Source organism: Anguilla anguilla, chromosome 13 (assembly GCF_013347855.1).
Source record: "Anguilla anguilla isolate fAngAng1 chromosome 13, fAngAng1.pri, whole genome shotgun sequence".
NCBI classification, from domain to species: domain Eukaryota; kingdom Metazoa; phylum Chordata; class Actinopteri; order Anguilliformes; family Anguillidae; genus Anguilla; species Anguilla anguilla.
This window is the reverse complement of record NC_049213.1, coordinates 25,751,410-25,772,640: the sequence shown is the minus strand read 5'-3', so window position 1 is coordinate 25,772,640 and position 21,231 is coordinate 25,751,410. Positions and strand designations below refer to the sequence as shown.

Below are 21,231 nucleotides of genomic sequence, written 5' to 3'. Positions count from 1 at the left end.
GGCAGGTGTTTTGTCTTTACGCTGCGGTGAGGAGTATGCATTGTCCCATACTGGCATGCTATTGGCCGCAGGATACTGTCACCAAGGAAGTTAATTCCTTTTGATGCTGTTTGCCTTTCACTTTCCAGGCCCAGATGTGGGGAAGAAAAATGAAAGAAAAAAAAAAAATCTCACAGGTTTACCATTTTCGCTTATTCTGTTCATGCCGTGTAAGCTGTTTCTGAGGCAGATTTCCTTTTCAGTGCTCTGATTGGCTGACTCCTAGACATTTTACTCTTTCCTTCCTCCATTTATACAGCAGGGCACCCAGGAACACAATGCACATGTTTTAGGGACTCGCCATACCCCCAAAAGATATTTACAAAGACATTCCACTGTGTTTGGTTTCAAACTGTGCATATGCATGTGTTTGGGGCTGGCGCGGTGTGTTTAAATGCAGCATTTTGGCTCCATTGTTCTCTGAATGCGTCCAGGTGTACTGTGGGCAGTAAAACACAGCCCTGCTGAGGCCTCCATGGTTAGAATTACAGCCCCCAAAAAACGGCTGCTAATCACAGCTTCAAAAGGCATTGATTGCTCTCTCTGCAGACCTCCTTAATCCTGTGTTATGTACTTAGGAATAGATTTAATTGTTAAGAACTAAAATGTTGTTTGATTCAAAAAAGAAGAGAAAGTCCCAAGTCCATGCATTGATTATTTAAGGAACGTTTGGGGTTCATTACATAATCACTAATCAGATTGCAGGGCACAGTACTACCCGTATAGCTCCCCCATTCACATTTCTGGGGTAATTTCATTTTATTGCACTGGCTCGTCGCTAGGCACTTACATGACAACCGAAAAATAAATTCAATTGGAAACCTAATAGCGACATTATTTTTTCCACAAACGTGAATGCCATTGTAAGTTTGTTACCGTTTTTAGCTCTCCAGAAATAAAAAGGATGGCATTTCAGCACTAACACTTCTCCTTTTAAATCTTTTTGCTCAGATATTTGCACTGACTCATTTAGGTCTTGGGAAATGTTCCTCGCTTAACTGTGCACTGTTGACTCTGACGATGTATAGAACCTCATCATCTGGATCAGTATGATGCGATACCATATATAATGTTCCTTTATGCTTAGCCAATGTTTAAAGCCATGTTTGATGGCTGTACTACCCTGTTTTTCATTGCACCAATATGAAGAAATTAAACCAAAAGGTACTGTTATGTAGCCTATTTGATGACCACTGGAAGAGACTAGAAATATTACATTTTATCCAGTCTTTGCAAACAGTTATTTTTGCTTTACATGATTCACGGAGTATAGCTACAAAACGAAGACCTGTTTGGTCTGCAAAATATATGGAGATACTGTAGTTCTAAAGTGCAGGCAGAGAAGGTATTTTCCTGCATATAGTGGCTTACCCCTCCCCTTCTCTCCTCAAATCCCAAACAACTAGTCCCCCCTCGCCTTAAACCTCAACAGTAGGTCTTAAAACCCAAAACGACCACCCTCCGCTCCCCCCAACCAGGGCTTGCCTCGTGCACAGGTCTCACACGGTTAATGAAAAGACATTAATGCATCCATGGGAGGTTAATATATTCCTTTTCAAGTTAATTGCCTTCAGGAGGCGTTGTGTAACCTCCTGAATCACAGGAGTTGTGCTTCACTCTGCTGCCAGGTTATAGGGGTTTGTCCATGCTGGTGGAGACTATAAGTCATCGTAGCAAAGCAATGGTCCTGCATAATTACTCCTTTTTAATATGACTATGTTTGATGCGATTGCTTTATGTGATACCATCTTTATAATGTTCAGTGTTTTTTTGTGATCTTCATTAAAATTTTTGATTGGTATCATATATCATACTTATAATGTATGATAATACAATAACATAACATAAAACAGAACATTAATATTCTTATGTGATTGAATATTGCTAGAGTGAAATCATGTGACCTGTAGGCAAAGAGCAAAAGAGAAAGATGTTTGAAATCCTTACATGATATTTTGCCTAGTGTGATCTTGAAATGGCAGCCCCCACACTTATCATTGTTCCATAAATGTGGTGCACTCACAGAGCGGTAGTGAGTGGTAAAATGGGACCTCGCTGCCTTTTCCAAATGTGATGCTCCTTGGAGACAGTGCGGTTTTCTCAATACAGACCGTACGCGAAAATGCTAGCTAAGCTCATTAGCAAAAACCTTCCTTTTTATGGTCAGTGCATGAAGGAAAGAACAAATGTATTCCACATGTAAACATGTGCATCTCATTTCCTCTAAGGTCAGAGGTCACAACAGGTCTGTCACTAGAGTAGCTGGGATGAGGAAGAATGAAGAAATATCCGGTTTAATAGTTCCTTTACCTCTGCAGTGCCACTGGGATCTTGGGGCACGGTTCAGTGGCTTATACTTACAGTACATTAACTATTTTAACATTGTTGGTTTTGTAATAATTGCAACCTCATTCAGTTTTACACACTTGTTTAAATTGTCCCAAATGAGGGAAAACTTTGGGGTTGTCTCAAGCTTTCATCGGTATGCTTTTAAGCTGATTGGATTTGTTTGTTTTATACAGCAAATATTGTTATTTTATTTGCACTCTATGGAAAAACACCTTTTACTTGCAGACCTGCCTTTTTTTCAAAGCACTGACTTGCTTGTGGGTTTGGCTGTACAGCTTGCATGATAACAAGTTTATCTTGAAATATCTATTCTGCAAAGCTTACATCCTCTTTTCTACTTTAACAAGTACATCGTGTCAGTGAAACACCGCGAGTGTGTTAGACTATGTCTGCTTCTAAGTGAGAATACAAAAAAATCTTGCGCAGTGTGGTGTACGCACGTGAGAATAATTCATGTGAGGAAAGCTTTCGCATCGGACGGTATGGAAATGTCTTTCATCTTTCATCTGTTGACCATTTTCCTGGTGGCTGTAGGAAACCAAAAAGGAAGATAAAAACACCTTGGATGAAGTGAGATTTATTACTTTGGGGAGTACCATTAGGTTCTGGATTAACTTGTCTTATGAAGCCCTGGCCCTGGCCTGATTTTCCCCTCTCCCGGTCATGCTTGTCCAATTATCTTTAACGTCCTGCAGCTGCAGCGATGGGTTCGGTGGAGGTTGAAGGTCGGGGTTCTCCCATTTCCTGCCATTGTTCTCTGAGGTTCCCCATCTTTTCAAGCCAGGAAGGCAGCTTGCCCTACGCTGTGGTTCTCAGGACTCTGTGCTTGAATTATCACATAGAGCAGGTGTCCTGGGTGAAGAAGAATCATCATCTAAAATGATTATTTCGCACCCCTCCCCCCGTTGCTCAGCGATATCTGTATCTCTGTAGTCCTGCTTTCTCTGATATCATGTCTGCTCTGACTCCTGATGTATTGAAACGGTGTTAATATCATGATGTTAATATACAGTGTAAAAATCTCTGCATCTGTGTTTACAATTTCTGCAATAAGGGAAATATGTCCTTACATCCTTTGGACCTAGAAAGTCCACACGCACTTGCGAGTTTTCAGTTCATAATACAATGAAATTAAAATCTTGCAAATGGACATTTTAATTACTCATTGGGTTTGAATACAATGGTAGCTGATGTGGAGGTGCATTTGCCATCGTTGATATGATATGCCATCATGTAACTCACAGAAAAGGCTGTGCTATCAATGTGGGTTTGAGACAACTGGTTTATTGTCATTCATTCTGTGCTTCTTTTTTCCTTTTATTAGCGCATGGCTTTTTGTGACAGAACAAAAAGCAAAACAAAGACTCTTCTCCCTCAGGAGTTCACCCTAACCTCAGTCTCGCTGTGCAGATATCTGTGCGGTCATATTTTATTCAGTAGGACATTTATACACAACTGTAAGATGACATGTTGAAGTGAATACTCCTTACTGATATGTGTGTGTATAGATGTAGGCTATTTGTATCTAAAATAGCTGACACGGATGCCCCATCTGAATCCACTGGCTCCTGTTACTGCACCATCATGCTGCCCCTGTTCTCTGACACCATGGAGCCGTTGGGGAAGCCTGTCCCCTTAAGTGAGGCAGTGGAAGAGGAATTATTAGAAGTATTAGAATCAGAACTGTGCCCTCACAACCACCAAGAAGGATCCATTTCCACCAAGCACCAAAGCCCAGCGGCTGTTTTAACGATACATTATGCGTCTCTACAGACAAGCCATTCAGAAATAAACAAGTGTATTTTTTTTAGGACGGAGAGAACCCTTGTCGATTGATGCTTTCCACAAAGGCCTGTCTGTATCGCATGGTTAAATGCACAATGGATGAGTCCAACGATGATGGAAGCTTTTACAGATTTCATGAATACCACAGCATCATCAGTTCTATTTTCTGCAACCATTTTTTTTGTATCATTACTAGATTGCCAATAACATTTTGTAACTATTTAAGACATTTAAGGTATTAATTGCTTAATTATTAGCTGTAAGGGGAAGAACTAAAATACATTTGATTGATGGCCTAATTATTGTTTACATGAGCATAGGATGCTGCACGATGTGTAATTGACTACGTAAATAAAAGGTCATCATATTCCAGAACTAATGGCATCTGTGCTCTAAGTAATGGCTTGTTCATTGTTGCTAATAATGGTGCCCTTTTATTGAGAGTTGATGGTGTGCATCTTTGTACAGATAAACAGTTGCTTTTAGACTGTATTTATAATGTAAAGAACATGACAATTGGTGCACATTTCTGAAAACAGAACTGACTGTAGCTGCAAGCATTCCTGCCATATAGCCATGGGGATGAAGCACTGGGGACTAGAATGTTGCTTGGGCTCAGTCTTGGAAAGGTCAAATATTTGGCAACCAGGTGTAGAGGTCTTTAACTGAATAAACCTCTTACAGTGTTTGCACTTTACATCATTGGTGTGCACTCACAAAATTGCAGAAGCCTTTGGGGATGTCGCGGACGTCATGAAACTGACATCTGGACACCTGAAAAAAAAGAAGAAAAAAAACAATTAGTTAAGCCGGTTTGCTTTTCTTGCCTTCATCAGATTTTCCAGCTAGCTCAGTCAGTCTGATTTCCCCAATGAAATAATAATGCATAATCTGTCATTCTGAAGAGAGAATGAAAATAATTTAGAAAATGTATCAAGCTCATGCAAGACTCAACAAGGTCTGAAAGATAATTGGTACTTAATTGTTACCTTGGTCGTAAAAGCAGTTCCTATAGTAGCCGATGGAAAAAACGTAAGCATGCAGCCACATGCCTGTGCTGCATGAAATCTATTTATTGCTTCTTAAATGAAAACGGCTTGGTTTAAGAATGTAAGACAATGAATGATGGATGCATTTGTGATTTATGACTGTCATTGTGGCAAAGCTAGCAGGAGCTCACACTGTCATACATGAGCGCTTTGGAGAAACTAACTTTGGAGTGGCAATCTTTCCTGTGTCACATTCTGTCACCAGTCAGTGTGTTTCTGTTCCTTTTTCTCTTTCTCTTTATCTCTTTATGGTCTTCTTTGGTCGTGGTGAAATAGAGGTTGCTATGTTCCATGTTCTGTCCTAGCTTACAATGGCCCAAATACCCCAAAGTAAGTGGGGGTTGTGGGGCGGTGGGGGTCTTGTGTAGACAGAAGCAGCTTGCTGACAGAGCATTCCTGTTGGGTTGTTGCTCCCAAAATGGGTGGAATGTGGGCTGAAAATTCCGGTTGGTCAGGAATTTCATTGATTTATCACCAGTTGTTTCTTAGTGTTCTGCCCTTTTTTTGTCTTTAGTCACCATGAGTGAAAGACTTGTAACCTCACCAGTGCAGATCCAGCCCCACTAGGTGCTCTTTTCTGCCCTGTGTGTCTCCCAAAAACACTCCCCTGTACTTTTCTGACCAGTGGGCGTGAGTAATGCCTCCTGCCATAGCTGTTCCGCCTCTCTCGTTCACACTCACAGCATCACACCGAAAGGCACAGGCGCGAGTATCAGCATCGAAACAAGGAAAGAGTAGGTGGAAATCATGGCCTGTGTAATTTCTGGATTTCTCAATGAAAAAAAAAAAGATGCCAACAAAAAGAAAGCGATACCCTTGAATTAATGGTTACACTTAAGGCCATATCTATTTATCTGAGCCATTGCTGAATTACCGCGCCACCCATCCCACATGCTGAGATAATGCATTGTTTTCCAATGCAATAATTTAGCAAATAGCCCAGAAACAAGGGTTGGTAATGGTCATTTACATAATTGATTAGATAATTCAAATCTCCTCAGCAGTTCATGCATTGCATTTCTTAATTGCTGCATTCTAAAAAATGTACCACAAACAACAATCAAGTGCTTAATACAGAAAGCTAGGGAAGCAGTCTCTGTCTGTTTGCATTTGCTTCATTGGTATTGATTTGTAATGATGTTTCAAATGGGCTAGACTTAAATGCTGCTTATGAACGTCATTCGGTACGTTCTTCATAGCTGGGGTTGTGGTCGTATAAGTTCCACTTGCAACCAGTTTTGTGCTTTTTCAAGGACCAGGTTACTTTTCGGTTGAAGGGCGGTGTGGTGGATTTGAGCGCGGACTGTGTTTTCTCATCATCCTCGTCTCACGGCGTTCAGAAGGAGCCGCAGGAGAACTCTTCATGCGCGGAATGCGAAGTGTTGGGGAATTATCTGTGGTTCTGTGTGTTTCTGGGAGAGGGGAGAACGCTCCTTTGGTGTGTGACCTATTTTCCTGCTCGTCTGTCAGATCCACCGCTGCTGCTGTTTGTTTCCGGCATCGTATTTACGAGCCTATTTTTACAGCGTCTTCTCTGCCATTCATGAGGATCGTGTCAGATTTTCTAGGGCGTTCCTCTTGGCCCTGTGTTTTTGTTGCTGGATATGTGCTGCAGGGTTAAAGGAGTAGAATAAAATGGCTGAATGCCTGCTTGGGTGGAGACTGTGTCTGGAGCCATGCATAATGTCCTCAGTAGTGTTCTCCAGTCAGCCCCTGAATGGCTGTGGCCTGGGGGATATTTGAGGTATCGGTCCGTAGGCCTGTGTGGTACTGGGACTGAAGCGGAGACCACATCCATGAGGAAGTGCAGGGACGGTTAACGAGATGGTGGCCTGCTGATCAAATGATAGCCAGATGGGACTGACTGGAAGAGCAAAATGTTCAAAATGTGCCCTGCAGTTTTTGGTTAATTTGTTAAACCAGTATTGGGGACTGTTTTAATGGCTGGTCCACGGCAGGACTGTATAAACAACAGTCTACCTAGGGCCTGTGTTGTTGTCCTATGAGTACTCCTCAGTACCTCTTGCCTAATTATTTGTCCACACTGAACCTTTCCCCTCCATTTATAGTCTGATATTCCATCTAGCCTATAATATGCAGCTACAGGCAAAATGGACTGAAGCTCGCCTGTTATGCTACAGCGAAAAATGCTTGCTTTTTAGTACCCAGTGAAATGAGTTGAACCAGCAACAGTGAAAGACACTGCCTGTCTTAACCAACAATCGACTTATTTGGAATGGTTTTCATTGTATGTTTTTTGGACAGGAAATAAAACTCCACTATGAATGCCTGAGGTTACAATGCTATGTTCTTATTTCACAGAATCATTCAAGGGTACTTTCACTTCAGGGATCTCTCTCTCTCTCTCTCTCTCTCTCTCTCTCTCTCTGATAGTGAACCATATGAATCGATCTTACATGTACTTGTACAATAGGAGAAGGCATCTGAATTCTCCTGAGCTAAAGACAAGAGCAGTGTGGCAGGTCTACCTAAGATCTTGCTATGTCGATACTGTCGTCGTGCCTTTTTGTTATTTGAACTTGCTGATAACAGTTCCCTGGCCAAGCAACATTGGTCAGGAGCACTGCCTCGCAGCCAGCTTTGATATGCCAATGTATTGGCTTTGATATAGCATATGCAAATGGTTTCAAACAGCATACAAAACACAGCATGCACCAGAGACATCATTAGGCTTCTCGTGCACCTTGCGGCTTGGAATATGGTGTCATTTTTGACACTGTGTGTGCTCTTCGTTCTCTTTTGTTGGCAGCGCTCAGTCAAGGAGCTGTCATTTACCCTTTTCTCCCTCTGCACATTCAAACAGAAATGACATATTTAGGTTAGTAGAATCTCTCAGAGTGTGTGCATAACCCAGTTTTTGTCGATGGCACCAGTGGAATATCTTAGCCTGTGAAAAAAACTGTTCTGAAGCATTATCAGTGTCAGCTTGTCGTTTCAGTTTGGTTTCAGCTGTAAAATAGGTCACTCATTAGTTCAGTAAAAGTAGCATTGTTTTGCTTTATTAAAAACACATCCGAGGCAGCTAGACTGAGTGACTTGTGAAGAGGGGGAAAGAGTGTCATGTTTCTTTAATGGCATCTGGTTCTTCCCCAGCCTCTGTGATGAGCAGCGGTCTGCAGCACCTACTGGTTGACATTTGAGCTCATGATTATAAGTCTGCTGTTAGAGAGGGTCCTCCGTTTGCTGTGTGGTGAGCCAGAGGGTGGGGGTTCGGGGGGGGAGTCTCAGTTCTGAAGCCTCTGTCTTGTGTCCCAAATTTTCCATGGTGCTGTTCTACACTCAGATTAGAGAGCGAGCATGTCCCTTCTGGGGTTTGAAAAGGAGGCTGCAAACTTTGGGTGAAGCGCAATGCGTCATAAGCCTTTTGGAGATGGTATGTGCCTCATATTTCCCAGTCTGCTGTTTCACCAAAAAATATTTGTTTACTTAAAGGCCATGCGTTGTTAATATCTGACTGTCTATTAGAGATAATGACGCATTTGAAGAAATGCGTCATTATCATTTGTCTGTACACAAAACTGCATGCAGTAGCCTTATTTTAGAGAAACAGATGGCTTGAAAGTCATAATGAAATCTCACTGCTCTGATAAGGCTGTTACTGCAGCTGAAATTCATTTGTCAGGGAAGCTTATACAGAATTATGGCACTTTTAGAGACCCTCAGGAACACTGCCTGTCTTAACCAACAATCGACTTATTTGGAATGGTTTTCATTGTATGTTTTTGGATATGAAATGAAACTCCACTCGAAATGCCTGAGGTTACAATGCTATGTTCTTATTTCACAGAATAATTCAAGGGTACTTGCACTTCAGGGATCTCTAGTGAGGCAGACTGCTGTGCTGGATTTGAATGTGGATGATGATAATGCTGTTGATGATGGAATGGACCTCTGCTGCAGTTTCCAGCTGGGCCAAGTGAAGCTCAAATTCAGTGCCTGTGCCTGCTGTACTCCTTTTGTCTTGCTGTCTCTGTCTATGCCATGTGTACCCCTCTCTCTCTCTCTCTCTCTCTCTCTCTCTCTCTCTCTCTCAATTCTATTTTGACTGTACAAGTTTACAGACTTTGGGCACAGATCATGTTTTTGTGGGCTTTGACTGAATCTCAGGCTCTGTGCACAGGCGTACACCCCATGCCGATACTGTGTGGTTTGTAAATGTGGCTAGAGAGATAGTCAGGTGGAGATCACTGCATCAGGGATGACGGCCAGATGAATCTGGAGTGCATTTATAATATAGTGGTTCAGGCCTCCTCTCTGTATAGGCTATAATAAGGAGGTTTCCATTATAATGTAGCATCTCAGAAGATGCTGGTTGTGTAGATTTCAGCTGGCAGATTACATATAAATTCACCACAATGTCATTATTGGCTTAATTAGGTTGCTTTATTGCTTGTCAACATCAACAAGGGGTGAAGGATAGCACACATTTCATTAGGGGTTTCAGTGTGCTCTACTTTACGCACATTGCATGCATGCATGATTTGCCTTTAGTCCTGATTGGTCTTTCTTGTTATTTCAGCACTGTTGGTCTCAATGTTTCTTCATGCTGCATGTGGGTTGAAAGAACCGTTTGCTTGAAAAGCGACGTTGCGTTCTCGCACACGATTTGCGGGGCGAACTGTAAATGCTGACGCGCGTCTTTGCTTTTGTTTCTCGACAGAGATCCGTAACCAGCTGGTGGAGCAGTTCAAATGCCTGGAGCAGCAGTCCGAGTCGCGCATCCAGCTGCTGCAGGACCTGCAGGAGTTCTTCCGGCGCAAGGCCGAGATCCAGCTGGAGTACTCCCGCAGCCTGGAGAAGCTGGCCGAGCGCTTCTCCTCCAAGATCCGCAGCTCACGGGAGCACCAGCAGTTCAAGTAAGGAAATCTGGGAAATGCAGTCCTGGAAGGGAGGGAGGGAGGGAGGGAGGGAGGGAGGTGAAGGTGGTGGGGCGAGAAGAGCCAAGAGACCGTGACTAAAAACCACACTGCTGCTCTGCTTCAACTAGGTCAAAGTTATTATCCAATTTGTGTGTGCTACGCGTGCCGAGGCGCTCTGCTCCCCCCCCCCCCCCCCCCCCCCCCCCCTTCCTGCTGCCCCTGCTGGGCTATTTCTGCAATCCCATTACCTATGAATTTGGGTGCACCTTGAAAAAAGTGGAACAGTGCAACAGGAGCTGTTTCAGTGTGCCAAATTACACGAGAAGGAACGTTTTTAAAACAGGAAATTGTGTCGTGTGGAGGAAATAGTTATGCCTCTGGCGTTGTGATAAAATGTGGAGTGAAAAATGTAGAATTAGTTTACCTGGAATTATCATATCTTGTGTGGCTAGTTGAAGCTCAAGAATATTGTAAGTAAAGTTATTTGCAAAGGATGTCCGTTAGGATTTGAATATGAACCGCAGGGGGGAATGCAAAACCAGTATTTCTGCTAACTGCTTAAAAGCCTAATAATTATTTATGAATAGATCTGAAAACACAGTGTCCTTAGGGGGGGTTGTCACCGTTGGATACAGGGTGGCACAGCTAATGCCCAGGCAATGCAGAGCGCCCAAGGTTTGTATTGCCTTCAATCAATGGATCGTTCTCTGTGGTGGAGACCTGCCAGGGTACATTGTCAGCTTGCTGATCTCAGCAGTTGCACCACTCACAGTGTGGTGTTTGATTACCGAGCAGACAGACATTGTAAAGGTCTTCAAAAGAAAGTTGTGGCCTGCAGTTGTGAACAGAACTTTCAAAATCAACAGTCTGTATGTATTTTGTGTCTTTTTGCCTATGTATAAGCCAGCAGTACACGGGCACATGTCCAGTGTAGAGTAGGACTGTTGCTGTTTGGAAACGGGCACATGTCCAGTGTAGAGTAGGGCTGTTGCTGTTTGGAAACGGGCACGTGTCCGGTGTACTGTAGAGTAGGACTGCGGGCAGCGTGTTCTGTGCGTGAGTCTGTGAGGCTCGCGCGGCTGTAACCTGCTTTGTGTCTGAGCGGAGGCGACGCAGAGAGGCCATCTGAAGGGCTCCTGGCTGTCCGGTGTGCTGCGGCTGAGGGGCAGTGGGGTGGGATTCGGCCGTAATTGAGCCCAGCTGTTGGAGAGTGCGCTGTCTGCACCAGAGCTCCCGGGTGGACTGCGGAAAGCCGTGTTGCTGCAGATGTTTTGGCCCAATGCTTCTGCGCGACACGCGCACACACACGTGCGTGTACATACGGTACACACGAACGCATGCACATGCACACACGCACACATACACTCACACATACGCGCACACACGCACAGGCATGCATGGTTAAGCCACTAGTCCTTCAAAACCATTATGCACTTTGCATGCGTTCAAACACTACGAAGGGTTTGTTAGTGCACACAGGCAGCGGATCAGCTGGCTCCAAATCGGCACACCAGTGAAATGCTACCAAGGGGTGACACTTTGATTACCAACCGTACTTTACTGGAGCCCCGTTGCCTTTTTCTATAAACTGCATTAACTTCTCTAAAGAACATTGTAAAGCTGTCTCACACTGTTACGTTTGACTCCAAGACTATAAAGACCGCAATTTATAAATAAACTCCAAAAGTGCATTGAGGACTTGCTCTTTGGTGAGGTTTTCCACGCACTGTGTGAAAACTGTGTAAAGCGATGGGGAGGTTGCAGACAGCTTGTATCTGCATGCCTTGGAGAGTGGGACATATGGTGCCTGTCCCTATTAAGGGTCTGAACAGCAAATATAAGGGGATTGAGGAGGAAGATGGATACGTTGGCTAGACATGGGATTATGTGCTGACTTATTATTATTAATGTTTAACTCTTGAATGACATTATTAATGTTTACTCTTAAATCATTCACTGTACATTTTCGGGTCCTGTTTTAAAACTTTTCATATTAGTGTCATTAGCCATTAGTTTAGTGGAATATCATTGGTCCTCTGAGCAGCATAAACTCGTCTGCTTGATCTTTTCTTCAATCTGTCGACTCTGCCAGATTTACACCTGAGACTTCTGTTCCTACTTGTAACCTCGAAATCAACTCTTCCATTGATCCCCTGTGTAGCTGTATGTATCTCCAAAATAAGACTGCAAGAAAAGAGTGTGAACAAAACAAGCTGAAATGGACAGAAAACAAGAGGCTGCACAAGATATTTTTTTTGGCAAAATACTCTTTTGGTGATGACTAAGAGAAGAAAAGCAGCTGGCATAATCCTGGAGTGAAACCTCACCTGTGTGAAGGAGATAGGCCCTTGTTTATGTTAATGATTAGCATTAGCATCCAGACTGGTTCATTAAAGAGTTTCCCGTATCTCCCTGCAGCAGACGGGCTCTGGCTGCTCGGTGCCTGCTCTGTGCATGGCCACAGCTGCTCTGCGTCTATCAGCTTATCAGTCTATCAGCAGAGCCCCCCCAACCCACTTCACCTTCTTTATCTCTTATCCCTGAGAAACACTGTGCTGTCTGCAAATGAATCCTTCAACATTGCTTCAAAAAGCTTTTTTTTTTCTTTTCTTTTTTTCAGACTTTCCATGGATAATCCGTGATATTTTAGATTGTGTGGTGTGTGATGCCTTAAAACTTTGCATGCTAAAAGAAATAGACACATTGGCATATTTACTCTTGCCAACATATTTTGGAATGGTACATCATTTATTATAAATTTGCCAGAGCGCCAGATTAAATTCATTTGTCTTGGAAGTCTTTTCCAAATGTTTGAAATATTTGGACCTAAAGATGTAGGTATCTCTTCCACTGGGATATTCTTAATTATCCAAGGAATATATATTAAAAATTAAATATATATATTAAATATATATTTGATGTTTTTGAAAGCTTTATTAAGATAAACTGTGCACTGCGTGCATGCATGTGTGTGTGCATTCGTGCGTGTGGATGAGGCATGTAGTTAACATGGTTATTGCCATATGCTTGAATTCCTTTTCAGTAATTATTAAACAGCTCATGAATATGTGAGCGTTTACTTTCTAATGACTCTAAGCAGAATGTTATGAGTTATTAATGGTTCCTTTTCCTTAGCCCACAGGACAGGCGGGAGTGCTGGCAGCAGTCTGCTTGTTCCTGTGCTACTCTAATGAGTGCCTAGCTGGGTCTGCTCAGCTGGACAGAGTTTCAGAATAACAGGCAATCACCGTTATGGTGCTGGGGAAAAATGTTCCTGTAATGTTTAGGGACCTGCTGTATGCCACACTGCCTCAGAATTGAGATGCACAAGGGTTACGGGTTTGATTCTTCCTTGGAGCACTGCTGTTGTGCACAAGACCAAACCTGAACTGACCTTCAGCCCTAGATATAGATGAATGATTAATAATTGTGCAAGCCATTAAAATGTAAGTGACCTCTGATAAGGATGTCTGTTGTGAAAATATGCTATTATAACAGCGATGACCCTGGGTAGGATTCTAGCAGGTGAACAGTCTGCTGTCAGGGGCTCTGGGTCAGACCATTGGGTTCACAGTGACCCTGGTTCAGCGATGTCCACGCTGCCTGGCATGTTTGAGCACAGCAGGGTTGCACCGTCCTCCTCCCTGGCTTCCCTTGGAGCAGGAACTGGGCTGATTTGGCACCCTACGTCTGGTTACCATCAAACCGTGACAGCATCCGCGAAATAAAGAGGCACCGAAACTGTCCCAGATGCCGGGTCCAGCTTGGCAGCGCTATGTAGCCGTGCCTGAAAGCAGCATGTTTGAACCGTCCTAGCTGGCAGCTATGGAATGGCGCACCCCACCCCGCCCCCCCACCACTTTGATTCCCCCCACCTCCTTTGATTGGCCCCCTTTCATGCCGGTTCAAAGATAAGCCGGGACCCGCCGCCATGGAGTGCTTTCAAAGGACATTCACGAGACCCTGAGTCTCTGTACGAAAACAAAAGAAAATGCACGTGCTTCCCATCGTAGGTCTCTGACTTATTTCAATGATGCGTCTGATTCAGTAAATTGGTACTGTGAAGTCACTGAATTTGCTACTAAGGCAATAAGCTCTTTATCTTTTCCTTGATCTCCTCTCTCTCTTTCTGTCTCTCTCTCCTTCCAGCTCTCAACAGCTTCTTCCCTCTCTCTGTCTGAATTGATAAGATGTGCCAGGGAGGCTTAGTGGGAGAGATGGCTGTGATAGCAAACAGTGACCAGGAGGAAAAGATGCTGGGGAGTTGAATTAGTGGGAAAGGGAACAGTGGAGAACAGTCTCCCTGTTAGTAGATGAGACCCCCAGAGCTTCAGTGTCCAGCGTGTCCTATTGATAAGGCCCGACTGCGCGATGACTGCATAACATGGGTGCACAATGATGTGGAATAGAACATTTTTAAGCACTTTAAGAGTTCGCCTGCCGGGAGACAGCAGATGGAAATGAAAACCTCCAGATCGGGCGCTTGGGGCGGCATCTTCACGGCCGTAACCGACCAAGCTTGGCACTTCAGGGGTGTTCTCACTAAGGCTGCTGACTCACCTGTACCCTGATCACTCCACAAAATGGCTTCAGGCCCACTTCAAGCAGAAGACACAGAGCACGCGGGTGCATTGTAAGCACCGCCACAATAAGACCCATTTGCAAGCCACGACTTTGCTACAGCACCCTACAGTTTACTTGGGAAAACAGCTGGGCAAGCTGAAAAAATTCAGACACAGATTCTTTTTATGTCTACTGTTTTAATTATAGAAAATTTCTAAACCTGTCATTTAAAATACCTTTATTGTCTAACATCCTATGCAGCCATTTTGAAATCTGCAATCAAAGTATTATGTATTTTGGGATCATTTGGTCTCTACTTTAGCTCATTAGCATGTTCTGCTCACTGCTAATTTCTTGTGCTCTGTGGACATTTGTGCACTCTACACTCAATGACCACAGAACGACCAACAAAGCAGTGCAGTCCGTATTCAGGTCTGGATGTAAAACTTCCTCTTTGGGTTTTTGGGCTGTGTAAAATGCGCTTTCGCAACAGGGCAGTACGCCGCCGTGCAGAAGTTGCGTAAGTGTGCTGGTAAATATTTTAGAGGAGGTTACATGGGCAAAGCAGTGTCTCGTCAGCGTTTCAGAGACAGGGGTGGGAGACTGGTCAGAGACCTGTAAATCTTGTCTTGATGAGATGGGTACAGAACGTGCCAGGGAAGCCCTAGACCTGTTGTGATTGTGATATCGGAGGCAATTTAGTGTCTTGGTTCCCTCCTGGGGTGTTTTCAGGGCCAGAGGTGTGCTCCCCTGTGACTCTTCATACATAAACGCTTGTTAAGTGCCAAGCATCTTTAATTTTTAAAAGCCACCAGTGTGCAACGCTGAAGGATTGGCAAAGGTTAAGAAAAGTATTATTGCAAGGGCTGGATTTTGTTTAATGGGAATGATTGCTAAAACAGCATTTGTAGAAAAAGTGAAAGAAGAAGAAAAAGGATAAAATCATTTGAAGAAAAGCAGGAAGTCCACCTATTTCCTTTTATTTTTCTTTCTGTTATGATTTACGTAAAGGCAGGATGAAGAATGAATGCTTGTCTTGGGCCTGAATTCATTCAACATTTTACCTTTGACTTTAAATACAGTTAGTTGATACTTTTTTTTTTTTGAGGATGGCTGAATCTGCCAAACTGTTTTGCACTTGCATTTAATTGTATGTAAAAGTTGAGGACATCTGTTGATTGAATCCAGGGCTTGATCTTCTATAGTCCTCTGAATGCAGTAAAAATCTTGGAGATGGATGCAAAGTACAGCTGGAGGCTGACTGATGTTGTGTACCTCTGTCCTTCTCCTCTTCTTGTATAGTAGAAAATGAGGTTCATCTGTGTTCTGGCATTAGCATCACTGGTGTGTGTGTGTGTGTGTGTGTGTGTGTGTGTGTGTGAGGGGGGGGGGGGGGTGTTATTAGAGAGAGAGATGGCAGATTTCAAATTAATTAGAGGTGATTACCATTTCGGAAAACATTTGAGCAGCGCCACAGAGAAGATCCCTTTGATGTTTAGGCCCAGCCTTTTCCTGGAGTAATTGCGTGCCTAGTGGTTCTCCCCCCGGTGCTCCAGAGCGGAGTCTTCTTTCCTGAGTGCGCTGATTGATTTGCATTGAGAGTTGATTCAGGTGGGGGTCTGCGATACGCTTCAAATGGAAGGGCTTGTGAAAGCTGCTCGCGTTCAGCGGAACACATTGCCTTTGGTTATTATGGTCAGCAGCCTTAAGGAATTACAAGATCGATACTGTATCAGACACTAACATGTGAAGGGAGGCGAACAACCATTTGGCCCTCATTATTGCCATCACAAGACCTGAATGTGCTGCGGCCACTCTCCCAGAAGCACATTTAAGCCTTTCTGATCTTGTTCCGGTAGGCTATGTGTCTCTGAATGGTGAAATTGGCCAGGAGCTGCATTACTTTCTGTTCTGAGGGCAAATATGTGTTTAATATGTAAATCAAAACTCATAGTACTTTACCTAGAATCTAATAACTCCAAAATATTTAATGAGAAATTAACATTTGTTTGGGTTGGCTTGCAAAGCTTTTATAATTATGTTTTGTAAAGTCTGCTTTGTTGATGTTGCTTGCTTTATTCAGCTGTCTCCTCCCTCTGTGGTGTATTATTAAATGCTAAGCTGAGTAATAATTTTGAAGCCACAATCAGACAGATATTTCCCTTTGAGCAGGTGTTTGTGGTGTATAAAACGGAAACCTTAGAATAAAGACGCTGTAGAGGTGTACTGTTTTTATCTCTGATAAAATGATCTGAGCACCCTGCGCACTTCTGAATCGTGTCTTTTCTCCACCCCCTTCAGGAAGGAGCAGCACCTCTTGTCCTCGGTGAACTGCTGGTACCTGGTCCTGAACCAGACGCGCAGGGAGAGCCGGGACCACGCCACACTGAATGACCTCTACACCAACAACGTCATCGTGCGCCTGTCTCAGATCAGCGAGGACGTCATCCGGCTCTTCAAGAAGGTCAGTCTTGGGGTTCTTGCCTTTGTCTCTTATTCTGGCTAAAATATGACTTTGTTGAGTGAGAAATTTCAGTTAGCAGAAGTTTTTCCATGTATTTTACTTGTAGTTCACCCGTATTTCGGCCCAATTGCACAAGGTACTTTGCACCCAATTGTAGAACTAGGTACCTTCTGAAAAGATGCAAACTGCCATGCTCACAGGTGACCTACATTGAGCATGCCCCTTGCTGCTGCTTGTGATTACAGTGAATATGCTATGATTGTGTTTATGGACATTTGTGCCCACTGTCAGGGTGTGCACGTGCGTGTGCATGAGTGTGCACGTGCGTGTCCATGAGTGTGCACATGCACGTGCATGAGTGTGCACGTGCTTGTGCATGATTGTGCACGGGCGAGTCCATGAGTGTGCACGTGCGTGTCAATGAGTGTGCATGCACGGAGGCCCTCTTGCCTGGTCACAGGCTGCTCTTTGCCGGCTGGTCACACTGTGGAATTTCACATGTCGGCAGGCATTGCAGAAGGGTATGTCAGGGAGGATTTGGAATGCAGTCAGCACATTGCCGGCGTTACTGAGGTCTTACCCAAACATACAGTGGGGTTTCCACCTGCCTGGGCATCCTGTAGGCAAGCCCCCAGTCAGCCACCCTAACCCTCTCACCCTGTAGGAGGCCCACCTCCCTGCCAGCCACGGTAGTGCGTGTGCACAAATGACATGTAACAGGGCCGAAAGCAGGTGGGTTAAAAACAGTACGGGAGTTACACAGTTACACAGGAGTCATTGTGCCTTTGGCTGAGCCCTGAGTGCTTGCTTCTGACCCTGGAGCTGCGGGTAGATTTTATGCAAGTAAACATCCAGCTCTTTGTTGAGATGTGAGCCTTTTTGCCACCTAGTGGCAAGAGGAAAGGATTGTCGTTACCTTGGGGGGGGGCTGTACAGTCCACAAGTGATTAAGTCAGTGAGTAGGTGAATGGGGTTAGTAGCTGCTAAGCTGAAAGTTAATGATAAGATTGCTTGATTGCCTGAAAAGGGAACCAACTTAATTTCCTCTATAAGAAAGTGTTTCCTATGGAATGCTAGGCTCTATGTAATAAGCATTTATCTTCCTTCATCGTTAATCATGCATATTAGCCTTGGACACATTAATTAAAATAGTTAAATTCAAGGTTTATATTGAATAACACTAACACTTACTGCACAAAAAGACCTTTATAAATTTTAACAACCTCATTTAGTCAACCTGTCTTGCCAGAAGGTGGACCTGATACTGTTTTGGTGCACTTTGTGTGAAATGTTCTTGGGTATGTGGGCTGTGTGTCTGGTATGATAATGATCAGCCTTCTCAACCGTGGGAAGGTGGCAAAGGTCTGTTATTTAGCTCTGAGAAATTGTGTCTTTGAAGGTTAACTCAGTCTGTATTTTCAGGTACTAGTTTTAACTGCATTAGCTGCTCATTAAATTGGCCCAGCACTATGATGGAACCCATACGGATTCCAGGTGGACTGTTAATTAACACACACACACACACACACACGCAGATGCACTCACACACACACACACACAGATGTAAGATGATTCAGAAGTGACAGAGAACAGAAGCGTACAGGACGTATTGTGTTAAATGTGTAATGTCCTTTGCGGCTGCAGTGAGAGCCGGGGTGTTTTCTTGCTCAGAAGAAAACGCCCTCTCTCCTCTCTGCTCTGGCAGCGCAGTAGAGTACGTTCCCTGCGACGTACTGACTGCAGCAGCAGCGATGCATACAAATACCATTCACTCCCTGCCAAGAGATTCTCTCCCCCGCAAGCGGCTTCCACTCGTCGCATTCACTCAGTGCAGTTTCATATTTGGATAAAGGGTCGCCATTGACGGCCCTGAAAAGGGCTTGGATTCGTGGGTTGGATGGGGGGAGGGAGGGAGGGAGGGAGGGGGAGGGGCAGGAGAGAAAAAGCGAAAGTGTGAGATGAGAGATTGTATGAGAAAGGGTCTGCTGGGAGAGTTTGGCTGTGTTTGGCCTGCAGCTGTACACTCTGTCTCTTTGGGGAAGCATTGATGAAGCACTCGGGAGGGAGGTCTCTACAGAGACTGCTCTGCACACTGCAGTCCTTCCCCACAAACCCCCACACCACCATACAATCTGGCCTCATAATCTCTGAGATGAAAGAGATGTGAACGTTGCATCAACTGCTTACTGATAATAAAAAAAGGGGGAGGGGGAATATGCAGTTTCTTAATCTAAAGCGATTTGCTACCTTTCTTCAATTGTTAAAACTTTCTTAGAATTGTATACATGATATGATCTTTTAGTTTGTCTCAGATAATTTAACAAATTGGCATCAGCATGTTTGTGTCATCCTATCGTTTGATTGTTGATATTATGTGTCATTTTCATTTCAAAACTAGTTGACACCATTTCCTTATTTTATTTTTACTGGCTTTGTGTCACTCAGTTGCTTTTCTTATAATGGTGCCTTTCCTATGTTATTGCGATGGGTCGTATTCTGAAACAAGGCTTTTAACAAAACTAACTCTACCTTAGGCCTTTGGGCAGTATTGATCTGTATATATTAAAGTCCAGTATGATGTATGTGCAATAAGGGACATAGCAGGAGAGAGGCTAATGAATTCCAGGAGATGCCAAAGCAGTGATAATGTATTGCAGCAAATACAGGCTACACAACAGCCGAATGAAGTGTCTTCAGTAGTTCAAGTTAGTTGTGGGTGTTGAAAATATGGTGAGTAGGTAGTTATTTTTTCGCACTAACAGCAGAAAGGTGAGATTTGTCACTGTTCACTCTGGCTGTGAAATACGAAGGAGTGATAGGCAGTGTTCTGTGTGCGGGAATAGATTTCACTCAACTTCATTATTTGTTCCCCTTCAAAACCCGTGACAGAAGTCATTCCAACACTGCTTTGAGAGGCGTCTTTGTGATACAGTCTTTTTAAACATCTTTGCTTTCTGGAAAAATAATTTTCAATATGAAAACTCTGCAATTCAACACAGTATTTGCTAATATGTGCACGTGGCAGCAGTGTAGGGTGAGGAGTGTAGAAACCCCATGTTGTATTTTTCTTCTGTGTATCAGTTTTACAAGAAACAACTGATACACTCTGTACAGAAGAGGTATCCGATCAGGAGAACCAAAAACACAATAAGCTAAATTTAAATATTTCATACCATATCAATACACAGTGTGGTGTGTCTCAGTATAATTATGACTGATATCATATAGGCTATTCAGAAAAGTTTGAGCTATTTTTCTCCGTGTGACTGGTATCCCTACCTTAAACTCATTCGATTGATATTGCTTTAGAAATCTCATTTGAAGCAGAGGTTTGTAAGTTACTCTGTCGCCTGCAGTACTCCTGACTCGTGTTATGGCGAAGTCCCTCTCTAAGGAGTCCTTTGACATTTGCAAGCCCCAGAGCTAAACATAGGACTCAAATAATGGCAGGAAAGAGGGAAGGTAAACTGGACCGCCAGTGCGCACATATTTGGGTGCCTAAAGAACTGCACTGATCGGAAGTCCATATAATATCCGCGAGTGGTGTGGTGCTGATAAACTGACTGGCAGACGTGTTCATGCAGGAGGAATATCAGTGTTTCTGAGCTGCATAGGCCGTGTGTGGGCACGACAGCAAATGGAGACTGGTGCAGAATGCAGTGAGTTTGCCAGCCTGCTGTTCAAATAAATGAGATGCGTCCTGCCAAAATAAGATTAGTTTATTTTCATTTATTTATTTTATGTGTGACCTCTAATAATTCTGATATGATCAGCCTCAGTGTCTGGTCTGATCCTCATTGTTCTCCCTGAAGCGTTTTATCTCCCTTGTGTTAGTCAGGCTTAGTTCAGACCTTGAGGCTTTCAGGGTTGTACTTGTGCAAAGAGGTTGTTGGTGAATATACTAGTTTTTGTACTTCCCTGAAAGGAATATCAAACACTTAATCATTAAACCCTTTAGATTCATTGATGAAGTTTTTAGTAGTCCTTTATGCCATTCTAAGTGTTTTATCACTTATGTAAACTGTGATGTTCAGTTTTCTGTTATCTGAAGAGCTTACTTGATGTGATTGAGCTTTGCATATATAGTCTTTCACAGATATTT

At 43.5% G+C, this 21,231-nt stretch overlaps 1 protein-coding gene across 2 annotated transcripts in view; it reads left to right on the top strand.

Moving 5' to 3' along the window:
* Window positions 1-21,231, top strand: part of srgap3 (SLIT-ROBO Rho GTPase activating protein 3) — a 69,905-nt gene that overhangs the window by 17,566 nt on the left and 31,108 nt on the right. For both annotated transcript variants that reach the window (XM_035387754.1, XM_035387752.1), the window contains exons 2-3: window positions 9,904-10,099; window positions 16,967-17,129. In XM_035387754.1, the coding sequence (XP_035243645.1) occupies window positions 9,904-10,099; window positions 16,967-17,129 (359 nt within the window). The remainder of the gene's footprint in view (window positions 1-9,903; window positions 10,100-16,966; window positions 17,130-21,231) is intronic.